The 23,536-nt window shown below is 44.3% G+C and overlaps 1 protein-coding gene and 2 long non-coding RNA genes across 3 annotated transcripts; 2 read left to right on the top strand and 1 right to left on the bottom strand.

The window, feature by feature from the left end:
- Positions 1-2,400: 2,400 nt before the first annotated feature.
- Positions 2,401-4,546, bottom strand: LOC118207146. The gene is made up of 2 exons (XR_004761316.1): positions 4,444-4,546; positions 2,401-2,566 (listed from the first exon to the last, which is right to left on the bottom strand). It is a non-coding gene; the product is annotated as an uncharacterized LOC118207146 (long non-coding RNA).
- On the top strand, positions 3,443-5,488 carry LOC118207145. Its single transcript, XR_004761315.1, has 3 exons — positions 3,443-3,531; positions 5,030-5,271; positions 5,370-5,488. It is a non-coding gene; the product is annotated as an uncharacterized LOC118207145 (long non-coding RNA).
- An 11-nt stretch (positions 5,489-5,499) lies between these two features.
- Positions 5,500-20,023, top strand: tmc1 (transmembrane channel-like 1). Its single transcript, XM_035435620.1, has 20 exons — positions 5,500-5,770; positions 8,451-8,492; positions 10,673-11,000; positions 11,531-11,725; positions 12,284-12,374; positions 12,966-13,047; positions 13,327-13,433; positions 13,642-13,740; positions 14,090-14,232; positions 14,673-14,817; positions 14,958-15,152; positions 15,244-15,423; positions 15,621-15,773; positions 16,167-16,295; positions 16,631-16,698; positions 17,417-17,656; positions 18,137-18,262; positions 18,565-18,643; positions 19,222-19,345; positions 19,777-20,023. The coding sequence occupies exons 1-20, from the start codon at positions 5,734-5,736 to the stop codon at positions 19,905-19,907; spliced, it is 2,694 nt and encodes an 897-aa protein (XP_035291511.1). The 5' UTR covers positions 5,500-5,733; the 3' UTR covers positions 19,908-20,023.
- The last annotated feature ends 3,513 nt before the right edge of the window (positions 20,024-23,536 follow it).

The raw sequence follows: 23,536 nt of genomic DNA, 5'->3' as shown, positions 1-23,536 counted from the left end.
CAGTCTTGTCGCTGTGGCATGGTTGGCGGTAACTGAGAAGTGGGTGAGGAAGTTTGTGAAAGAGCCCATGCATGTGGATCCTGCTTTGTTCTCCTTTCCACCCACCCCCAACACACATGCACACATACCCACACACACTTCCTTTCCCTATGCCCCCCCTGAATGGCTTTCCTCTCTACCTCTGATTGGCTTTCTGCCGTGTCCCTCTGAGAGGCTTATATCTGAGAGGTCAAAGATTAACTGCACTCTCCCTACTCTTGGTTACACAGCAGGATGTGTGTAGTAAAGTGGCGTGTGTGCATGTGTGAGTGTATGTGAGAGTGTGCATGTGTATGCATGTGTGTATATGTGTGTGAGTGAGTGTGTGTGTATATATGAGACTGTATCTGAGTGTATGTATGTCAGAGTGTGTTTGTGAGAGTGTGTATATTAGTGGGTGTATATGTGAGAGCGTTTGTGAGTGTGTGTATGCAAGAGTGTGTGTGAGTGTGCCAGTGTGTGTATGTGCAAGTGTCTGTATGTGTGTGCATGTGAGATGTTATGTGTGTGTATGTATATGTGTGTGTGTGAATGTGTGAGAGTGTGTATGAGAGTGTATGTGAGAATGTGTGTATGACAATGCGAGTGAGTGTGCGTGAGAGTGTGTGTATGTGTGTGTGAGAGAGAGAGAGGGGGGAAAGGGGGGAGAGAGAGAGAGAGAGAGTGTGGATTGTGTGTGGATAGTTGAATAACAGTGCTCTTGTTGCTCCTGTAAGCAGCAGCGCTGGGAGCAGATGTCCATGCTCTGCTTTGTTTATATTTCCTCACGTGCAGTCGGCCTGGCCACGTGCACGAGCTCCTGTAGCAGCCTGGTCTCTTTCACCAGCCCCCCCATACAGTAAGACTGAGGGGCCCACTGCAATAACAAGCCCGCAGCCCCAGGGACCTGGAGTTGCAGGCTTAGCCTACCATTAGACCCTAAAAACAAATGCCTCTTACACAGACTGTCCTGCATGGGCAAGACCAAATTGAAAACAATAATGCTTCATTATTGACTCATTTGGAGATTTTTGGTTATCATGCCACAACAAAAAGACAGTATAATCTTTCGAAAGCACATATTATCTGTTGGATTAGGAAAGGATGATCAAAGCTCTTTCATAATATGAACAATCAGAGAGGGCTCGCAGAAAAGACTGGAAGGATACAGATGCATTAGAAGTGGTTAATTCGCTCAAATGCATGGTGGCACGTGCTTTAACGTGCTACTTTTGCAATCATTACTATCTCCAGGCGGTTAGCATTCCGAACATTTCACAACACCGCAACGAAAGTTCGCGCCTCTGCTTCCAGCACACCCAGGTACTTTTGTACGAACCAGTCAGGTAACAGAACACGCCGGTATCACAGAAGCAGCGCGTGAGTAATATCCGAAACTACCGTGGCGTCACTGTTTTCTTTTTTTTTCGCGCAAAGGGCCTCTTTTGTTAGCGCGTGCACGCAACACGAGGCAAAGCACGCGTTGAAAAACGTATGTTTCATGTACCGCTGTCCAGTCCCAGCTTCCAGTCATCGATTCTTTTATTTATGCCGCGCAGGAATAAGAGGCTTCTGTTCTTCCTATTCAGAACCGAGGGTCAATGAGAAGTCGCCGGGCCGTTAATAGCTGGTAGCTCTGCTGAATCAAGATAAAGAAAATTACAGCTTCATTAAAAGCTGGCAGCTCTATAGGCTACGGCCCCGAGATTTAAAAAGTTTTAAATAAAACATTTAAAGCTGTTTTCTTGATTGGCTGCCTTGGCAGATGTTCAAAATGTTTATTTAGTTCCCTGATTCAGACTCGCATCAAAACATGGACGTTTCTGGTCTCAGGGATTCTCATTGGTTGCGTGGATGCATGCATGTGGTTTCATATAGTTGATTCAGGTTTGGAAATTAACTGGAATGACGACGTGCACTGTATCTTCTGAGATGAAAGTTTAGAGTCCGTTTTGCCTTACAACCATCATTAACTCTCTCAACCATCCCTTTGAAACTGTGTGCAAATATAGAAATCCTTTTTTTGTGTTGATCGTTGATTGTTGATCAGTCCCTATCTTCAATTTGTGCATTGAGCAAATCCACCTTGATTTTTGCTCTTTCAATGGACTTGTAATAATGAAAGTTTTTAAATTATTTAAAGTTGTTTTATGAATTTGTTACATCAGACTGTGGTCAGGGAGAGATACTTTAATCCTCTGCGCTAGAGACAAGGGTCTTTCAAAACGTGTATTTGCCTCTTTTCATAAACGCAAGGGACCTGTTCAAGCCCACACTGAGGTTGACTAAAATGGTCAAAACAGTGCCATTTTCACTGGTTTTGCTTCACATATGTTACAGTCAGTTCCTGACGAGTCACCACATAAAGCAAGAAAAACCATGTGCTTATAAAAGAGATGAATTTATTTACAAAAAGAAATAGTTATATTAACAAAGGGCAAAAAATAGAACATCGGCAGCATGGAACCCAGAGGGTTGCCATGGATTGAATCCTGTCTTGGACATCATGGGGCTCCTCATAAAAGGCTTCCTTCAGGTGCTGCCAATCCTGAAATTAAAGAAAAGCACAAAACATGGGAAAGCAAGACACCCGCACACTACTAGGGGCACCAGTGAGAGGGCACTTTAATTCGTGAGATCGACAAGAATACGTTGCCTAATAAACATCCATGGCCAACCAGGGCTGGGAGCATGTTTGGCTGTAATGTGCACTTCATCCTGTTTTTCTTTGGAAAATAACTCAATCTGTGTTCAGTGTTAATGAAATTCATGTTCCAGAGAATTCCAGCTAAAACCAATTACTCTCTGTCAGCTCGTTTCTTCTCTGCTCAGTGCACCTCTCCTATATTTCCATGTCTCCCCGGCAGGTTCCAACGGAAAGGGACTTGCCGTTTGCTGAAGGGGTCATGGAGGGATAGTATCCCAGTTTAAAGGTATCCCAGCATTCACAGGGTTCACCCTTAGCCCCAGGTGGAGACAGATCAATCATGTTGTCAAAACACCTCACCTGACTTTATCTGAAGAATCCTTACCTGACCGTATGTGCAGACACCTGACCTGACCTCGTGTGCAGAGTCCTTACCTGACATCATCTGAAGACTGAAATAAATGTTGTAAACCTAGCAGTGGTCCAGAGGAAACGTTCAGTAATGTAGAAAATGCCAGAAAAAAATGAAACATATTCATCATAGGATTTCATATTTTTGGACATTCTCTGCTGGGTTGATAACGATGATGGATTGTGTTCATATGGCAGCTTACACTGCCTCCTGATGTTAACGTACTTTTCAGTGAAGGGGCGGGACTATACTTCAACCTCCAATCAAACGTGTAACACTCACCTGGGTGCCACTCAGCGGCCATGATGAAAAGATAACGTCAAGTAGCTACTTATCATCTGAATGTAGTGTTGATACCCTACACATCGGGTACAGGTAAACATGTGAAAACAACAATCAATAAAGGCCAACCAAGCAACAGTTCAGAAGAAGCATTGACAGTGTCAATAGAAAGGTCAGTGACCAGGCAATAAAATCCGCTATATAGATTAGGGCCTAGTGGATGGATTTATCGGGAGAATAAGCCATTTGGAAGAATCTAAGTGCAGGCAAGACAACGACCGCTGTTTCTAGTTTGCGCTATTTAGGGGCGTAATTAAATGCCAGCTCGTTTGTCTTCCGGTAAACCCCCCGCTCTCTCCACGAATCCACCTCAGCTTGCGACATGAGAACTGCCTGAACCGCCACGATGAGGCCAGTGCTGATGCGGAGCCTGGTAACTTGGAAAAAGGAAGAAGTGATCGATAGTATGGAGCCGTCTGTCCCGTCGCTGGGCCAAAGCGGATCGGGTTGCGCTGAGAAGCTACCCTCGCCTCCCCGTGCAGAACGTTTCCTCTGCTCCTGCTATTTTTAGTGCAGGAACTCAATCTAGTGCCCCCTGGCCACCTGTGAGAATTTAAAGCCGTCATAATATGTTACTGCTTCCTTAGTCCCCATATACAGTACATATGCAGCGTGTGTGTGTATTTGAGGTGTCAGAGAGAACCAAGCCAGGTAATCACTACCATTCTCTACATAAATGAAAGGTAAAATATCAGAAGCGATAAACATTGTGCAACGACATTTCTATTAATTGCTGGGATTTTTACTGAGTGCTTTCAGGTGCTTCCCAGAAAGTTGCTCTTAAAAAAAAGAAAAAATCGCCATCCTGATTGAGAGTGCATAGTGCCCTCCTGTGGCCAATTTTGGGCACTGCATGTTTTGAACACAAAGAGAAGAGCACGATTTGACGAGCAAACACTGATTCACCAGATCACTGGGTCTTGTGGGATTAGGGTCAAGTTAACCTTGATAGGACCAACACTGAAAAGGAACAGCATTAGCAAGAGTTTCATGTTTTTCCTTTTTTAAAAATTCCTTCACTCACTGAGATCAGCATATGATTTTCATCACTCCTGGTTTCCAGTTGATGTCTGGCTCCAAGGAGCATCTTTGAGACCCCGTTCAAAAACGATTTGGGCATGCTCAAAAAGCAGAATGTTCTGTTATGATTGGAAGAGTCATTGGGAGACATTTTGTGTGCATGTTGTGAGGGCTGGGGTGGTGGTGGGGTAACACAGCATTAAGTAAAACTATGTAATTTGCTGCATGCAGTGGTCTTCTCAGTCACCACACCTACAACAATCAGTAACCAGATGTTAATTTTTGTCCAGTTTCTGTTTTGAAACCTTTGCTCTTGAGTATGTCCCACGTGCTTCCTAATTCCCAGGAACTCTGGGTAATCCAAAACACAAAAGGCTCAGTTCACTTCACTGAGATGCCTGCAGGGCTTTTCAAGTAAGCTCTTTCTAGGAAGTGGTTTGCCTGTGGATGTGAGGCTGAGAGGAGAGACGTTATTTCCACATATTGGATTAGAGATCATGTTTCTGCAGGTTGTCACCTAGCTCCTCCCTCACTTTGAGGTATTCAATCAGCTGCTTCATTCTGACTGTTGAATTGACCCTCCTCCCCAGGTACTACAGGGGAGCTATGCCAATCCAGAGGAGAATGGTGTCTGGATGATGATAGTGGTAACCTGTGCGTGCCTGATGTGCAGTAATAACCCACGGAACCTAGGCTTAAAAACACACTTCCCATGATGAGATGGAACCAGTTGTGGCCTCCAGCACTGGGTTCCCAGAAAAAGTGGCACAGCCTGACCTGGATTCAAACATGCAAAACCTGTGATGGCACACCTTATGCCTTTGATCTCATGGTGAGTCTTGTTGACTAAGCCGTTCAGGAGCTTGGCCTTACATGTTAAATTTAGTCTCTCACTCTTGTTTTCTCTCTCTGCCTCTCTTTCCCCTCCAGTGGATCGGTTTCCTTATGTGCCTGCGCCACCATTACGGCATCATCCTTTTGGCAAAGTCCTTGGTGCGCACTTCACCGCTCCCGCCCCCACACCCCATTCCAAAAATAAATAAATAAATAAATTCATAAAAGAACGCAAAGAAAAATCCCAATGAATAATTGAAGCGCAGTGAAATTGCGCTCTCCTCGGGTTTCTCCCGGTATTGTCCGGCATTGTCGCCCTATTAGCGCTAGTGAAAGGTCGCTGGGGTAAAAGTAAGCTGCTCGGGTTAAACGCTCATTACACGCGAGGTCGAGGGACCGTACCGGCTTTTCAGGGAAACTGTCTATCGGCGAAGGCCCAGGTGGAGGGCAATCCGGGACGATGCCGCACCAGAAGCTCATCACAGCCGAGAGCGACGGTAACGTTTCGACGTCTGTTCGGTTTATTCGTCCAGTATCGATTTTAAAACATCTGATAACAGGCTATACTAGCACTCATGTTTAATTCTCGATCCCTTGCATTCCGTACGCGCTTCAATTCCCTGGGTTGTCTTTGCGAATCAGAATTGAGTGCGATAAGCTACCTGGTTAAGGTGACAACAAATCAAAATGGACGGATTTATTGATTAAATTCGATCTTGTCATTTTAGATGACAAGATCGAATTTACTTGTGTTCACCTTCTCTGTCTGTGGGATTCTTGGCTACCAATATTTTTATTTTATGTCAGTCAGGAAGCTTATTGCTACTCTGCAGATAGACTATCAGAGATGATTTAACACTGCCAGAGTTGAATTAACACTAGAAATTTTGCCGGAGGAGCAGTCTCTCTCCCGCTCCCTCTCTACATATACATATGTGCGGGTGTATGTGTGTGTGAAAACATGTACCATATCCAGTCTGCTATATTGTACATGTACCAGTATCCATGTTGTCAGATGTGAAATTGTGCATATCAGTCATGTGACAGGGAAGAGAAAAAATTACTGGAATCCATTTACAGTAAAAGTTGATTTGCTTATGGAATTATCATATCCAGTATTGCTTGATATTAAAATTTCCAACATGACGCGAGGTTGCTTTTCTATTTATAATAATAACAGGTCATATTTATTGTGGCATTCTGAGACCAAAACATGAACTTAACAACCTTGTTTCTGAGTATGAGTCAATGGCTCTTCTGTCAGCTGTGAAATGATAATGGAGGGTGAAGCACTGTGCCAGGATTGATAATGATGTTGGACAAATTGGTTTTTCTGTTCTTGAGGCGCAGTCAATACGGGCTGCAGCGTGCGACCCAGAGCTGTTATTATCTCCAGTGTTCGCCCTTTCTGAGCTGGAGCTGATGAAAAGCCTGATTACGGTCAGATCCGTGACTGAAAGAAAGTGACCTTTGCCCTTTGACCTCCAGCACCCAACCCCCCTTTGAACATGCACATACACATACACATATACACACACACACACACAGGTTCGCAAATTGGCCATGGATTATTCAACACACACACACACACACACAAACACACACACACACACACACACACACTGGTTCGCAAAATTGGCCATGGATTATTCAACAGCCCCCCCCCCCCCCTTGTCGTTAATACCCTCACTGGTCACAACCGCACAACCAAAGCCGTGTTGTACTGTGGGGGCGTATGAATCGGCTGTGTCTCACTAATGGCTGTGTTTTGCTGCTTGTATTATGGAGCACAGCACAGACAGTTATACTGCAGGTGAATTAATCTCTCACCCAAGGTCCCGATGAGAAGCACCCTGAAAATATAATCGTGTGTGCAAATGAGTACAACAAATGCGTTGGTGCTGGTGGCTATCCTGTTTCCTTTAATCTGTCCTTTTTGTAATGACCGTCTACGACCCACTGGCTATAATAACGGGAAGGGGGGTGGGGTGGGGGGGGGGAGGGGGGAATAACAGAACACTTCAACCCTCTCAGTTTCCAATATCAGCAACAATGACTTCATGTCCTCACCTTTCGGTTTCTTAACACATAAAATCCTTGAAGGCTTGAGAGCTCATTTTATAAAACGTCTTCAAGCTGGAGGACTGATCTCAGATCAGTTTTTCCTTTTAGCGCATCCTGGATAAGGCTAGGATATGAAAATGGAAAACCTGATCCCAGATCAGCACTCCTGTTCTTATCTGTTTCTTGAATATCCTCCTAAGACCTGGCAATACATTTTTGTTCCCTGTAGGGGACATGAGTCTCTGGCCTTAGTCTCAAGTACCATGTATTCTGCTGTGTTAAAACCTACACAACATGGGGCATTTAATAAAAATAAAATAGTATTTTTGAAAATATTTTCACTGCAACAGGTTTTTGTCATACAAGACACTTGTATTATGTCAAAAATAAATAAATAAATAATTAAACTACTGCTGGGTGTCAACAGGATATCAGATATGGGCCCAGAACTGAAACAAACTTTCCAGAATATTTTAAAATGCACAAAGTTCAGAACTGGTGAGAAACATGCAAAAACTTCATCTGGGAATGCTATACATTTTTGCATTTGAATAATAGAACAGAAGACCAGAAGTCGTACTGAAGTTGCTGTTTTTTTATGTGCTAATGCATTTCGATTTTATAAAATAACCTTGACAAATGGAGGCGTCAGTCTGTGAAATGTTCTAATCAGACAGTGAAAAGATCAGCCTGAGGAAGTGATTGAAGTCTTTATCAAAGCTTAAAGGACATGCATAACTGCATAGGCGGCGTTGTCCCTGCTATTTGATGAGCATTTCACAGTAGCCTTCGCACATGATGTTCTCAAAACATTCTTTAAACTGTTAGGTGCTGTGGCAGATTCAAGAAGGCCATATATCACAATGGACCTTTATGCCTGAACTTAATGGTTGACCGATTCTGTTAAAATTACATTACCAGCGTACTGTATCATAAAAATCACCCAACTGCCATTTGAGGTAGGAACACATCGTTTGTGATTTCAAAATGAAATGAAATTGAATAAAACATTAATATTAAAATGGTAATAGAGCAAAGGGACATTTTTGCCATAAACAAATAATCACCTTAACTCGTTCTTCCTTTTCTCTCTCTCTCTCTCTCTCTTTCCAGTCAGCATCGAGGTGGACAGCGATGCCAACCCTGCAGAGATCCGTGAGTTGCATTAGCAGGATTAGATCAGAAGCACGTCCTATGTTGCCATGCCCTACTTTTCCACTGTGTGACATTTTATTTTTATTTTTTTCACAAATTACCACTGATTTTTGTTCCACATGTGAGGGCAGGGTATATTCTGGGACAGACAGTGCAGACTGACTGGGATAGATAATTTATTTTGACCCTTGTTCTGTCCTCCCCTGCAGTCACAGTGACCTGTTTCTGTCCTGCTGGGCTTGGAAGTCATAGTATAATGTCATTGCCAGTTTTGTTCATATTACTAACGCATAATGATTGGTTGAGCTTCCAGGACACTGTATTGGACACTTCAAATTTAAGCATGCTTATGGTGGACACACATGCAGTCCTGAAGCCCTCATATCCATTACTGAATATACACACATGCACAAATGTGTGTGCACACACGCATTAACAACTGAACATACACACGTGTATGCTGGTGAACACACACACACACACACGCACACACAGGCACACACACAGAATACTGCTTTAATAGCACATTTTTTCATTCCTTAAACAAGTGCTTAAGAAGTCAGTTGATCACATTGTATCAGAGAAAAAGCATTTGTATAAAGGTAAATCTGCATATTCATAAAAAAATAAGGTAAATTTCACTTTTTATCCCTTTGGAATGGCAGGCTCTTCCGATTGTGATGTCATATCTAGGCCATATCCATTCACGATGGGGGGGGTCTATCTTTTATCCCGGACAGTGGCTACGCAGTGTCACAAAAGAAATCTGATCCGCGTACAATGACAGGAACTTACGACTTGTCACCCGCGGGGCTGTTTTGGCCCCGTGCCAGAGCAGTCTCGGGTAGCCAGGTCTGACTTCTGCGTCTCCACACGTCTCAAAGAAACCAACATCTCTCCACGTCCCCGGGCCAACAAGGAAAGATGACACGTTGAAGGTTTTCACGTAACTCAAATCTGTGATCTTCTTCCACATAAAAACATATGATGCTGGTTGCAGCCCTGTCATTCATTCTGAACAAACCGTTTGGGTTGGTATAATAGGTGTCTTCTGCTGGTGTCCATACAGGTGAACGCATCATAGAATGATTGATATCCATGTCAATCCACGATTGGTTCTCAAGTGTGCCCAACAAGAAAACACCAAATTAATGATAATAAGTTTAAGCTTTTTTTAGACAAGTTGTATTTGTTTTAAAACACAGAAGGACCCAGGAATGTAGGTCATCTTGTTATAAAATTCTCCATCCGGTTTTGGGGCTGTAAGGTCCCTCCTGCAACATAACATAGTCATGTCTATCTGTGGCAATGTTTTAAGCTGTGAAGACCGTGAATGAGTGTGACTGCATGTTGACTGGCTTTGGCTGCCTCTGTTGGTACTGCAGTGCCTCTGATGAGGTCCAATGTAGTGTTATATTGCTTATGAGTCCCCTAAGGCCAAACAGATGAACTTTTTATGCAAATTTAATGATGCATTAATGAAGACTTTGGAATTAGAATAAGAACGAGACTTTCCAGATCCGCTTCACATCGGTCTCTATGTCAGGAAAAAACCAGCGGATTTAACTTTCTAAATGACTCCAGGTGTGTCAGCACAGGAGTGGGAATTTTATTAAATAGCTTCATCTGTATGTTAATGGACAACAAATATTGACCTGAGGTCCTCTAATTCGTTTTTATTCAATTTAAATTTTACATTTTGTTTCTCTCTTCCCTTGATTTCTTTCCTCACCTTTTCCCCTTTATATGCATACCTGTGGAGTGAAGAGCTGTTAATATTCTCTCCTAGTTTGTGCAAAGAGCTTCTCATGGATTCTTATTTTGTGGTATTTTTTATAGTAACTTCATATGTCAGGTTCATAACCTTACGATGCCCACCAGGAACCTTGTACTGAACTGTAATGGGAAACTCCTGCTGCTTGCTTATTGGATGGGCTAATGGCCTGTTTCTTGTGACATTATCTCAGTTTGAAATGTGGTTGTCACCCAGCATATCATGAGGCCTGATGTTGGAGCTGTAGTCTGATGCTGAGATGTTAAATGCCCATGCTTTCTTTCTGATACAGAAGTGGATTCAGAAGAAGAGCGGGAGATGGAGAGGGAGAGGGAGAGAGAGAGAGAGGGGGAGAGGGAGAGAGAGCGCAAATCACCCAGGAAAGGGAATTCACGTGGTGGGAAAGGAGCCAAAGGAGAGAAGGAGAAAACAAGGGAACGTAGAGTCAAGAAAAAGAAGGCAAAGGAAGGGAAGATGAGAGATGAGGAATGGGAAGGAGAGGAGGAGACCCCCAAACGCAGGAAGAACCGCAAGAACGAGAAAACCAAGAAACAGAAAGAGGACAAGAAAGAAGATGAAGACAGGAAGTCCAGGAGGAAGAAGACCAAGGACCGGCGAGCTAAGAGGGATGAGGAGAAGGAGAGAGAGAAAGAGAGTAAGGAAGCAAAAGAGAAGGATGAAAAGAAGGACAAGGACAGAAAAAAGAAGAAAAAGAAGAGAAGAGTGGTGACATGGTAAGGGTGGATTTCTGTACTTGCACAAGCGTAGGGTTCCAGCTAAGGCGCTAGGCTAATGGAGGCCCAGGTGCAGTCCAACCTCAAGAGGCACTGTCTCCAGCTTTGTGGGGTAAATTTAAACAGATGTGTTTCACAAGGATTCTTTCACATGACATTTTGCTATTAAGCGTCAGTAAATTCTGACCACAGTGAACAGACAAAAAACAGAACCACTTACCTAAACCACCCAGTTAAACACATAAAACATGTTTTATATCCAGGGATCATAAACTCCAGTCCTGCAGGGCTGCCGTGTCTGTTTTTGTTGTTTCTTTACAACAAGCAGCCTATTTTGGTGTGTGGACCTTTAGCCTTAAGCACTGAAGTTGAATACACTGAAAAACAGCGGCCATTGTGGCTCTCCAGGACTGGAACTTCATGCTTAAGTCATTTCTCAGATGCTGGAAATTAAGAATGAAGAGCATCGCACTGTAATTGGATCTCAGCCTGGACGCACAAACACTGACATCATGCTGCAACCTCTGTAGCTCAGAATCTGAGGACTCTTCTGAAGAGGACGAGGAGGAAGAGGAGGAAGAGGAGTCATCTGAGGAAGAAGAGGGAGTGACGCTCTCCCCAGAAGAGCTGGAGGCGCTTAAAGAGGCGGTGGAGGAGAGGAAGAAGACCATCGCCACGCTAAGAGCCAAACCCTTGCCCATGAGGAAGAAGCTGGTGACCCTGAGGTGAGACAGGAAATGAATCCAGCCTGGGCGGAACTCCCATCTCCATGGTGATTCAGTGTAGAGTGGTGATTTGTTAAATGCAGTTTTTTCTTAGTCGCTTTCCAAACAGCCTCTGCCAAATGTGTGAATTGTACATCATAATTGTAACATCCTTTTGAACTGAGCCTGCATGCCGATATCTCTCACTGTGCTTGGTGCTGTATACCTGAAGTTACCTGCTACCCATACACCTGCAGGTTTACCATGTGTACTGTATGTATTCATCACGCATTCTTAAGAGCCAGGCGATTGTAATGTATAGTAATGTAATCATGAAACCATTCACATGGTCACATGGTCCGGAGGTGACCGGCTGACTGGCTGACCCTTTCCATGTGCGATCGCTCTTCTGGGTCACTTTGTCTGACCATACCGGCCTTCCAGGAGTGTAAGGTCATTCCGGTGTCTTCCCCAACGCCTGCTTAATAAAAGCACCCTAAATGCAACATGATCTTGTTGCGGCGGTCATGTTCGGCCCTGAAGGATGGCGGCTTACGGCGCAAGTTTGTTCTCTTCCAGGGAATCCCAGGAGTTTGTGGAGAAATATGAGGGCGCTCTTGGCATGGGCAAGGGCAGGAAGCTGTACGCTTACAAAGTCAGGATGGTGAAGGTGGGAACCCTCCATTTAATATAAACAGATTTTATATTTCTGTCTGCTCTTTGTGCGAGAAAAGAGGGCGTGTTTTCCAGGGATAGAGCGTGCGATTCTATTGGTGGATACATGACTGACTGTATGCAGCTGCCACGTTTTTTGTCATTCACCAGTGAATAGGAACATTGTGGGGCACCAAGGTTTGGCAGGCCTGAAGAAGGAAGCCATTATGAGAAAATGGTGGCACTTCCTGTCTGTTCCCCGTCTTCTGCGGTTCTGAAGTGGCACTGATTAGTATGCAGGGACAACTTCCTCCGACACCAGGCTATTTGGTTTCTGCCCATCAATGGTGCATGCTGGGAAGTGTTTCTTATAACACTTGATTAAGTGGGGGAGTGTTCAAAATCCAGTTCTCTACTTGCCCTGTCTGTGATCTGAAACAATGTCAGTTTTTACAGCAAATGAACACACACTCTAGAATATGTTGGCCATGTGTGCCCTTAAAGGAGTTCTGATTTCCAAGCAGTTAAATAGTGGTTGTATTTGTAATTGTTGTACGAGAGCGCCATCTATTGGTAAAAAGTGTGCCATTGCTGTATTCATTTACAGAAATGTATGAAGTTTCGGAGAGATTTTGAGAACTTCAGAACTGCCTGCATTCCCTGGGAAATGAAAATAAAGGAGATTGAAAGTAAGCTTAATTAAAGCCTTAATTGCAGTTACCCTATTTTAACTAGGTTTCAGAGTGAGACAGACACTCCTGAATTGAGTTCCCTTTTTAACCAAAGAGGTAATGACTAGCTGGACAGTTCTTGTATGTACAGCGAAATTTATATTGGCATCCAATACAAATAATTTTCCACTAGAGCCTATGTTTAATATTCCAGCTGACCCTCAGATATTGATGTTTTCCAATGGGACATGTTTGCCTTTTGAAGAATCTAAAATGGTGGAAATACTCCCTGTCTAGGCCATTTTGGCTCCTCGGTTGCCTCTTATTTCATCTTCTTGCGCTGGATGTACGGCATCAACATGATTTTGTTTGGGCTGACCTTTGGCCTTGTCATGGTGCCTGAGGTAAGAACATAAGAGCATTCTATGGATTATCTCTGCTGAAATAAATCTCTGTTTAAATATTTTGAAAACTCTGTTTTGGATGAGCTTATGTTTACCAACTATTACTACCACAAAATGCAAAAAAATTGTGTTTATATTTCTCAGGATTGGAAGTATTCTAATGAGTATAGAAGAGAGGGTGTTTTTTAAAGTCATGTGATCTGCCCAGGCACTGATGGGAAAGCCGTATGGCAGCATGCCCAGGAAGACCGTGCCCCGGGCTGAGGAGAACAGCGCCATGGACTTTGCCGTTCTGTGGGACTTTGGGGTGAGCACCGTCCAATGGCATCCTCACTGACCCCTACTGTCCAATAGCATCCATATCACCTCCTTCCACTATCCAATAGCATCCATATTATCTCCTCCCACTGTCCAATAGCACCAAAACCATCTCCTTCCACTGTCCAACTCCTTGTTTGCTTATATGGACAGCAGTAGGTCTTTAATAGGCTTTAGCAGGGAAAGAGCAGAATTGTCTTGCCCTTTAACACCATGGAATTAATTTTAAAAGTGTTTTGAAAAGCACTTAAAGATTTATGAATACCATTGCTTGTGGCTCAGATGTTAATGGAGGCTTATGTTGCCTGTCTGTCTGTCTGTCTGTCTGTCTGTGCCAGGGCTATGCCCAGTACTCTGTCCTGTTCTATGGGTTCTATAACAGCCAGCGTGCTATTGGCTGGCTCAAGTTCCGCATGCCCCTGTCCTACTTCCTGGTTGGAGTGGGGACTGTGGCCTACAGCTACATGGTGGTTATAAGAACGTGAGTACCTGTCACATCCCATGGGATGGTACGGCTTGTTTCTGACCTGCTGTGTTGTGTTGAACCACAAATCCTTGCTGTACTTCACTGCACAACAAAAGATATGATTATCCCACTAAGATAAAGATTAAGGGGAGGACCACTGAGCTACAGACAAATGGTCAAGGGTTATTCACTGGGTTCCTGCTCAGGAGCATGCTCCTTGATGTCTCTGAACTCTGCAAAGGTGTCAGAGAAATTAAACTGGGCTTGGAGGTTGCTGGTTCGATTCCCAGGTGGGGCATTACCGTGTCTCCTCTGAGTTAAGGCACTTTAACCTGATTGCCTCGACTAATATCTGACTGTATAAATAGAAGAACGGCAGCTATGGAAGCCACTCTAGATCAACTGGAGCTACTGCTAACTGCCTAAATATAAGGTAAATGCATGTCGCTTCGTAGCATGGCACGGAACGCCAATGAGGAAATGGGCGGGGACGACACCAGCTTCAACTTCAGCTGGAAGCTGTTTACCAGCTGGGATTACCTCATCGGTAACCCGGAAACCGCTGACAACAAGTTCGCCTCCATCACCACCAGCTTTAAGGTATAGCTGAGTGGCCCCTTTCACCCTGGTGCTAAAGTAAGAGGTGTAAAATATAGCACAAAGCTGGAGGTACCCATGTGGAGAAGTCTTGTGTGTCCAGCTCTTGTTTCTCAGGGTCATTTCTGGGGTCGTTTTCCCAGGAGTCCATCGTGGAGGAGCAGGAGAGTCACAAGGATGAGAACATTCACCTGACCCGCTTCCTGCGGGTGCTGGCCAACTTCCTGGTCCTGTGCTGTCTGGCAGGAAGTGGCTATCTCATCTACTTTGTGGTCAGGAGGTCACAGAAGTTTGCCTTGGAGGGCCTGGAGAACCACAGCTGGTGGGAAAGGAACGAGGTAAAGAGTCATTTACATCCGCTTATCATTTATATCTGCGCACCTTCTTCTGCTGATGCGAGACTGTGTGTGCCTGTGTGTGATGTCGCAGGTAAACATGGTGATGTCACTGTTGGGCATGTTCTGCCCGATGCTGTTTGACGTGATCAGCACTCTGGAGAACTACCACCCCCGCATCGCCCTCCAGTGGCAGCTGGGACGGATCTTCGCCCTCTTCCTCGGCAACCTCTACACCTTCATCATCGCCCTGATGGATGAGATCAACCTCAAGGTGCACCCGCTCTATGTATCGCCCCAAAATATGATAGCATGATTAGATGGTCAAAATATGATGTCACCCCAGGCTATGACACTGGTGCCCCTGGCCCCAATCACATAGCATGGGAGCCAGACCTCTGCAGCTGTCGCTAACAGGCTAGCTTTGGCATTATTCTTATCTGTGCATTAATCTCCTTTTGTGCTCTGCAGAGACAGGAAGAGGAAGTGGTCAAGTTGAACATGACTGTTTGGCAGGCCAGTCTGTACAACGGAACGCTGTCGGCCAACAGCACCATTCCCCCGGTAACCGTGGCCCCTGCCGACGTCCCCAGGGGCCCCTGCTGGGAGACGATGGTGGGACAGGTAATGCACACGACAGGTGTAACACACAGGCAATAAGATGTGTAATGGTGTCGCGATTATGTAATGAGCTTATATGGCATGTTATGAGCATGCTGTATATGTTGGGGCATGTAGAGTTGTGGGCCAATCACAACACGTTACACACTGTAAAGCACTTTACAGTGAAGCATGGAAGCTCACCGCAGGAAGCACTTATGTAGCACCAAGGAAAAAGTAACCCTCTTTGATATTTTTAAATAATGAATATGAAAAACATGAGGTTATTTTAACTTTATATGATAAGAAACTGCAAAGTGTGCCTGCACAGGTGTGTGAATGCTCTCAGTTTGGACAGAAGTGAGTGCCTCTCTGACCGTCTGTGGTCGCGCTGACCCTGTCCTCCTGTACGGGCAGGAGTTTGTTCGGCTCATCATATCGGACACGATGACCACGTACATCACGCTGCTGATCGGGGACTTCCTGCGGGCCGTCTGTGTCCGCTTCCTCAACTACTGCTGGTGCTGGGACCTGGAGTACGGCTTTGTGAGTCCTACAGACCGCCACAGACCACTACAGACATCTATAGGAAACACACAAGTACAAGATTGTTTCAGGCAGTTAAGGAGCACTACGGACCTCTACAGGAGACAAATAACAGTATAAAATGACATGCATGTGTGCACAAACTGCTACAGATCACTACTGGAAACAAACAGTGACTAGATATACACTCTTATTCATGAGTTTTGGATGAGAACTATATAGCATTATATGACATGTATATAAGATATGAAATACATGAAATATAAGATATTTATTGCATGAAGGAGAGTCTGTGTGTGATTTGGGGTCCTTGTCTCTTTTTTCCCAAATGAAAGCCGTCCTACTCAGAGTTTGACGTCAGCGGGAATGTGCTGGGGCTGATATTCAACCAAGGGATGATCTGGTAGGAATGCATGCTGGGTCGACTATCCCCAAACTACAAACACAGCTCATGCTGGGTCAACCATCCCAAAACCACACACAGTCCTCACTCTGGGTTAACAGACCAAAATACCTAATACCTGTATGACTATGTATGGGTAGATGGGGTAGAGGCAGGGGGTGTGGTTGACAGGTGCTGGGGGGGGGCGGGGTGGTTGGATGGGGAGACCTCAGGGCAATCTGTCTTTAGATAAAAGATAGCATAAGCATGTTTCTTGAAAGAAGGAGGAAAACATTATTTGCAATGAGAGACAGGGACATCCAGTCCCAGACAGAGAAAGAAAAAATCAATTTGAGTGGCAGCCAGTTTTTTCTGCGCCCGTCTGTTGCCATGGAAATACTTTGATTGACAGCATTTGTCTGTGCCCTCCGTTGCCCTGGTAGCTGCTTGATTGGCTGTGCCTCCCGGTGGTCTGTGCTTTTGCCTCCTCTCTGTATTACCATGGAAACCTCCTCTGAGTGATGGCTCTCTCTCTCTCTCTCTCTCTCTCTCTCTGTGGTGTTTATGTGTGTGTGTATGTATGCGTGTGTTTGTGTGCATACGTGTGTGTGTGTGTGTGTGTGTTTGTGTGTGTGTGTGTGTGAGTATGCATATGTTTGTGTGTCTATGTGTGTGTATGTATGCCTGTGTGTGTATGTGTATGTATGTGCGTGTTTGTGTGCGCGCGTGCGTGTCTCAGGATGGGTGCGTTCTACGCCCCCTGCCTGCCGGCGCTGAACGTGCTGCGGCTGCACGTCTCCATGTACCTGCAGTGCTGGGCCGTCATGAGCTGCAACGTCCCGCAGGAGAGGGTCTTCAAGGCCTCCGGCTCCAACAACTTCTACATGGCCATGCTGCTGGTCATCCTCTTCCTGTCCACGCTGCCTGCCATCTATACCATCGTCTCCATACCGCCCTCCTTCGACTGCGGCCCCTTCAGGTCACACTAATCAATCACCGAGCACATCCACCATCTTACTTTATCTCTACTTATGCTCACCATTTGGTCCATAGCCCCCCCCCCCCCCCCCTTCAGGTCACACTAATCAATCACTGTGTACATCCACCATCTTACTCTACTTATGCTCTTCATTTGGTCCATAGCCCCTCCTTCAGACCAGACAAGCCAGTCACAGAACATAACTACCATGTTGCTGTACACACACTGTCATCATACCATGAAAGCCAAACTAGTCAATCTCTGAATACAATCACCACGCGGTTTACCTCAACGCCATTATCTTCATACCCCAGAAGTTTCCAAATGAATATCTCAGATCAGAACATATCAGCCATCTTCTTTGCATGTACACCATTGTGTCAAACAAAATTTATGTAAGTTTCATGTTTTTGCTGTAATATTGGAATAGTGCTCACGGTTGTGTCAACACACCTGTTCCTTCCCCCTTCCCTCTTTCAGTGGGAAGAACCGCATGTTCGACGTGATCCAGGAAACCCTGGAGAACGATTTTCCTGTATGGTTCGGAAAGGTGTTCAGCTACGCCTCGAACCCGGGACTGATCCTCCCTTTCATTCTGCTCATGGTGTGAGTGCGCTTTAGACAGCCAACCAGGAGCCAGAAATAAGACATGTGACCAGCACGGGCACATCCAATTGGCAGAGCACCGTAAAACATTTTATGAAGGGGCATTTTATAAAGGGGCTTTACTTGTGTCGGTTACCATGGGTTTTCTATTCGTACACTTTGTAATGTAATAGTAGCATTTCAGTAACAGACATCTCCTGTGCATACCTCATAAATCCATCAACCGAAGAATTATGCTGTCATACTGTATTTTTTCAAGGTATATGATATATATATATATAATTTTTTTTTAATGTTTGCAGTTTAGCCATTTATTATCTGCAGTCCACATCCAAGACCTACAAGACCGCCAATGTGGAGCTAAAGAAGAAGCTTCAGGCCGTAAGTCATATTAACACACCATCGCGTTAACTCATGGATCGACAAAAACAGACTAAAATATTTGCAGCTGAACTCTGATGCAAACTTAAAGCGCACAAAAGTTATATTAGCATTTTATATAATTTATAGTTATGTTTAGATCTTACACTTGAAGAATATCAGTACATGTTCAGTGTCTTAATGCTCAAGGTTTTTGGTTCAACAGATCCAAAAATGACTCACCTGAGTGATTGCCTGATCAAAAGTCCTTTCAGTGTTCTCTTCGGTTTTCAAGTACCCAGATTTACCAACAGGGGGCAGTCCTAACATAGTCATAACAAAGTCTGCCCATTCCGCACAGAAAAGATTGTCAGTTGGTCTCCAAAATTCCTCCAATCAGTCATAGCTTGTTGCACTTGTCACATGCAGTTTTATTTCTACACTGTAAGTAGGCACATGTAATCCAATAATTTAAATATTCTTTGCAAAAACCTAAGCTTTCCTTAAATAAGCAGTTTGATGTACACTTAGTACATGGTGAGCCACAAAGGGTCTGTGTATGGGAATAGAGGACTGATGTTCCAACGGCTTGTCTCCAGCAAAATGAGGAGAACAAGAAGAAGAACAAGAAGGCTGCCTTAAAGGCCGCGAGTGAGCTGGATGAAGCAAGAAACGCTGCCTCCTGTAGGCAGGAGGAGAACAATGCATCACTGGACAATAGAGGTGAGAAACGGCTATGAGTCTTTTTTTTGTCTCATTTTGCTTTATTTAAATCTAAATGTGTATTTATTATGGTTTTATATCAGTACAGGTTATACACTAAAACCACAGTGTAGACTGATATTCTATATAGTTTATGAAAATGGATAATTTTAGGATTTTATTAAAATTGTTGTTATATGTTATATGTTTGCCCTCTCCTCCCTATCCTTTGCTTTCTCACTCTCTACTTCTCTCTTTCCCCCCTCTCTCTCTCTCTCGCTCTCTCTCTCACATATACACACTCTCTCTCCTCAGCCCTTCTCTTTCTCTCTCTAACCCCTCTCTCATTCTCTCTCTGACAGGGAACAGGAGAGAGAGCGAGAGATGCGAGCAGGACCAATCGAGGCAGCAGCTCCACCCCTCAAACGAGCGAGGGGGACGTCCCTCCGGAGCCCCGCCCTCCCGTGGCCCCGCCACCAGGCCGCCGCCTCCCCGTGGTCCCGGAGCGCAGGGGTACCTCCCCGGAAACCCGCGCCCGCTGGAACCCAGAATGCAACGGGGCCAAAACTCATACAGACGCTGACAGGTGTGACGCAGTCAAGGAGACGGAACACGATTTTAGGTGCTTTATGGGAACAGAAATGCTCTGCTTAGGTGATCTGGTGAAGACTGCGGGCTTCCAGATCACTACCTCGACTCCTCCTTTTGAAAACACTAAAGAACAACAGAAGTATATTTGAAAAGCATATTTATCTTTTTATTTATCTATTTTTATAAGGAAAATAGCATATTGAAAAATGTTCGTATTTTGGCGGTGTTTGTATATGTATCCACTACATATTCAATCACTTTTATCTGTAAATGTAAGAGCTCTTATTGGTGTACTGGGAGTCAGTGTCATGGCTGTCGATACACTTTTAGCAGGAATATGCACTGGGTGAGGACTGCAGGTAGGGGGCAGTCCTTTCTGCATTGTGCGAAGCGTTGTTCTTCTGAGGGACATGGGAAACATGTATCCTCCACCTACACCAGTAACACAGAGAGATAGAGCTGTCTTAATGTGTCTTCTCTTATGAAAAACACAATGGAATTTTACAGGGCCATGGGAGTTGGCGACGATTTCATAATTTGCGCAGTTTGTATCACGGCTTGTACTTCATGCAGTGGAAAAACAAGAGGGCTTCAGGTGTGTGATTTACGATTTTATTTTGAGCCCCTGTTCCTACCCCCGGCCTCACACTCGTCCTTACCTGCCCCTTCACCAAGTGACAGAATTAGCAGGTGTGTTCGTCCAGGTACCTGAGTTGGGGGTACAAAGCCTGAACCATGAATTATTCAGAGAGGAAATGGACTCCCTTGAAGCCTTCCTTTACATTGCAGCTTTTTAGTTAAGGAACCTGCATTAGAATAATGGAATTGGTTGAATATTTCAAAAGCCAATGCATCACTTGGCTGGGGCAGATAAGATCAGGTCACTGCAGGGAATGCTGCTAGTTGGCCACTAAGAAGTGCTGTCCAGTCCTGACTGAATAAGCCCAGTACATAACCGATCTGGTGGAGACTGTGATGTTTTCCATTTGGATGCTGAAAGGCAGGCCCTGCTCGTCTGTACTAATTATAGATCATGTGACACACTTTAAAGTGTTGAACACTTAACCCATTGTGTTCTGTCTTTCCCAAAGTGGCTGTCTGTTAGATTTTAAATGACCCCATTGACCACATTCTCCATGCTGTGTACAGTCAGCACACCCTGAGGAACTTTTGGTACTAGTGCTCATGGGAAATGAAGTCCATTGTCAGTGGTTGTGTCGTACTTTGACACAAGCTCCAGACCAGACCTCCCATGGGCATCAATGGAACATTTTGTCTGTTGAATTCAGCCCAGGCCAGGACCTCCGATGCAAATGAGAAACAAGCTGAGCGCGCTCGCATGCTCTAACGAACGAATGACATTTGGTCTCCGCTCTCAACATGGCATGGCTCCAGCTTTGCGGTAAGGGCAGCCAGTGGCTATGGAACCCAAGGACCAGCTCATGTGGTTCTTGTCAGTCAACTCCAGACAGGCGTGGCCGAGGGATCACGTCTTCCTTGTTGATTCTCCAATAAGATGAGATCGGATGTCCCAGGAGCAAAGCCTGCCCCTCTTTGCACTGATTGGAGTTTGTCTAACATTACATATATTTGGCAGCTAGAGTGACGTACAATAAGTGCATATTGAAGGTCATTGGAACAACTACAAAACACAAGTCCGATAAGGTACAATACTCATTATGTAACAGTTATCCATAGCCGTGAACACAATAAGTCCACTTCACACGGTAAGCATAGGCTAGGTCAGAGAGTAATATTAAGTCAAACTAGGAGGCATGCCAACGAGACACAACATCAAGATAACGATACAAGTGCAATATAAGTGCTGGATGGAGGTACATGCAATATGAAAGTGTTACAGGAGGTACATGTGTTACATGAAAGTGGTACAGGAACAAAGTGGAATAATATAAGTGATAAGAGCGATCCTAGATTGGGAGTGCCCTGCGGCGTGGTGATAGTTAGGCCAGGAATAGTCTGAAGAGATGCGTCTTCAGACCATGGTGGAAAATGGTCAATGACTGAGAGGTTCGCAGAGGACCAGGGAGTTTGTTTCACCACTGGGGAGCTAGGGTGGAGAAGCTCCGTGGTAGGGACGAGCAGGAACCATTCACCCGGATGGCACGTGCCCCTCGCATAGCCAGGCCCGTTCGATCCCCTGTGATGATTGACACCTGTCACTCAACATAAGGAAGCATAGCCGTATGTGTCAGTTTTATCACTGCCCCTCCAGAGGGGTAGCAGTCAATTTCATTTTTATGCAGCACATTCTGTGCAGAGTCATTTCCCCAAAAGATATATATCACGTTACATTTACCCAAATGTAGTCTAATTTCGCAAACAAAATGGACACTTACCAAGCTGTATTTTCTCGTTTCAAACAACTTTATCATTTTGACATTATAGTTGGTCAAGTAATTCCATTAACAATTTAATGTTCATATAAAATTTATCACTGGTAATCATTAAGTATTTACTTTCAGCTGCGTCACCTGAGAACTTAAGAGGAAGTTTTTTTGTATGTGAAAGACAGATCAAAGATTACTTCACTGAGATTAAAATGTGGCTGTCAACACTAAAATCCATTGAAAACATAAAATTATCAATGTTGACACGCTAAAATAAATGGAAAGAACGTGTCCATGCATCATTTGAATAATTGTTTTTAATTTGGCATGTCATTTATTTTTTGCATGCCAACAGCATTGTTGTATAATAGCTTATATGCGCTGCTTTTGTGCGCCTAGAGTAAGTACACTACTTAACCTGAACTGTTTCAGTTCATATCCAGCTGTATTTATAGACTGTGTAAAATAATTTATCCAAAAGTTCCTTACTACGAGCGTTTGCTAAACGTAATATTTAGTAAATGTAATTAAAAGTGTTTGTGTCCATTTTAAGCAAAGTTATGCCTATTTGAACAAGTCCTAAACAAAAAGTATTAAAATTTTAAGCATGTTGGCATGAAGCAGGACATGTATGTTGCCTTATAATTGTTGGAATGTATGTTGCCTTTTATTCGAGGAGAAATCGGAATTTATTTACATGGTTCAATTTTCTATGTGAAAATGTATTCAATTTGCTGCATTACATGCTGCATTATTTGTTTTCTATGCGTGGCACGGCCTGCATCAGTAGTTTTCTGTTAACGTTTGTCCTTGATGGGGTGCCAGAGCTGGCCTGGCACCCGCAAGCCGTCTCCTCGTGTCAGCGTCAACACGATGATAACACCTGCGCATCGCGATCTCACTTACGGGGTTATCTGTCGTTATAGTGTTTTGTTTGTCACTTAGTTGACGTCTTTAACAGCGAGCGAAACACCTAGACTACGTCGCATCCAAGAATTGAGATTGCGTACACTGCATCACAAAAAATGTTAAGGACATAAGAGTAAAACAGCATTTGAAGAGAGGAACAGGGCATTCACTCCACTTATTGCTCATTTGAAGAACGAATGGCCTTGCCGTAGAAAACTTAAGGTGACGTCAACCGACTAAATGTAGGTTACATGAAAATATGGAGCGATTTGTGGGAGACTTGAATTGTGGATTATAGGATCAGGGTGGTTTTCTCGGGAACTGGAGAAGGACAGTGGGTGGGTGGGAAAGGGATTACAGAAGT

The sequence above is a fragment of the Anguilla anguilla genome, chromosome 10 (genome assembly GCF_013347855.1).
Source record: "Anguilla anguilla isolate fAngAng1 chromosome 10, fAngAng1.pri, whole genome shotgun sequence".
NCBI lineage: Eukaryota > Metazoa > Chordata > Actinopteri > Anguilliformes > Anguillidae > Anguilla > Anguilla anguilla.
Note: the sequence above shows the minus strand (reverse complement) of the source record. Positions and strands in the feature narration are given on the sequence as shown.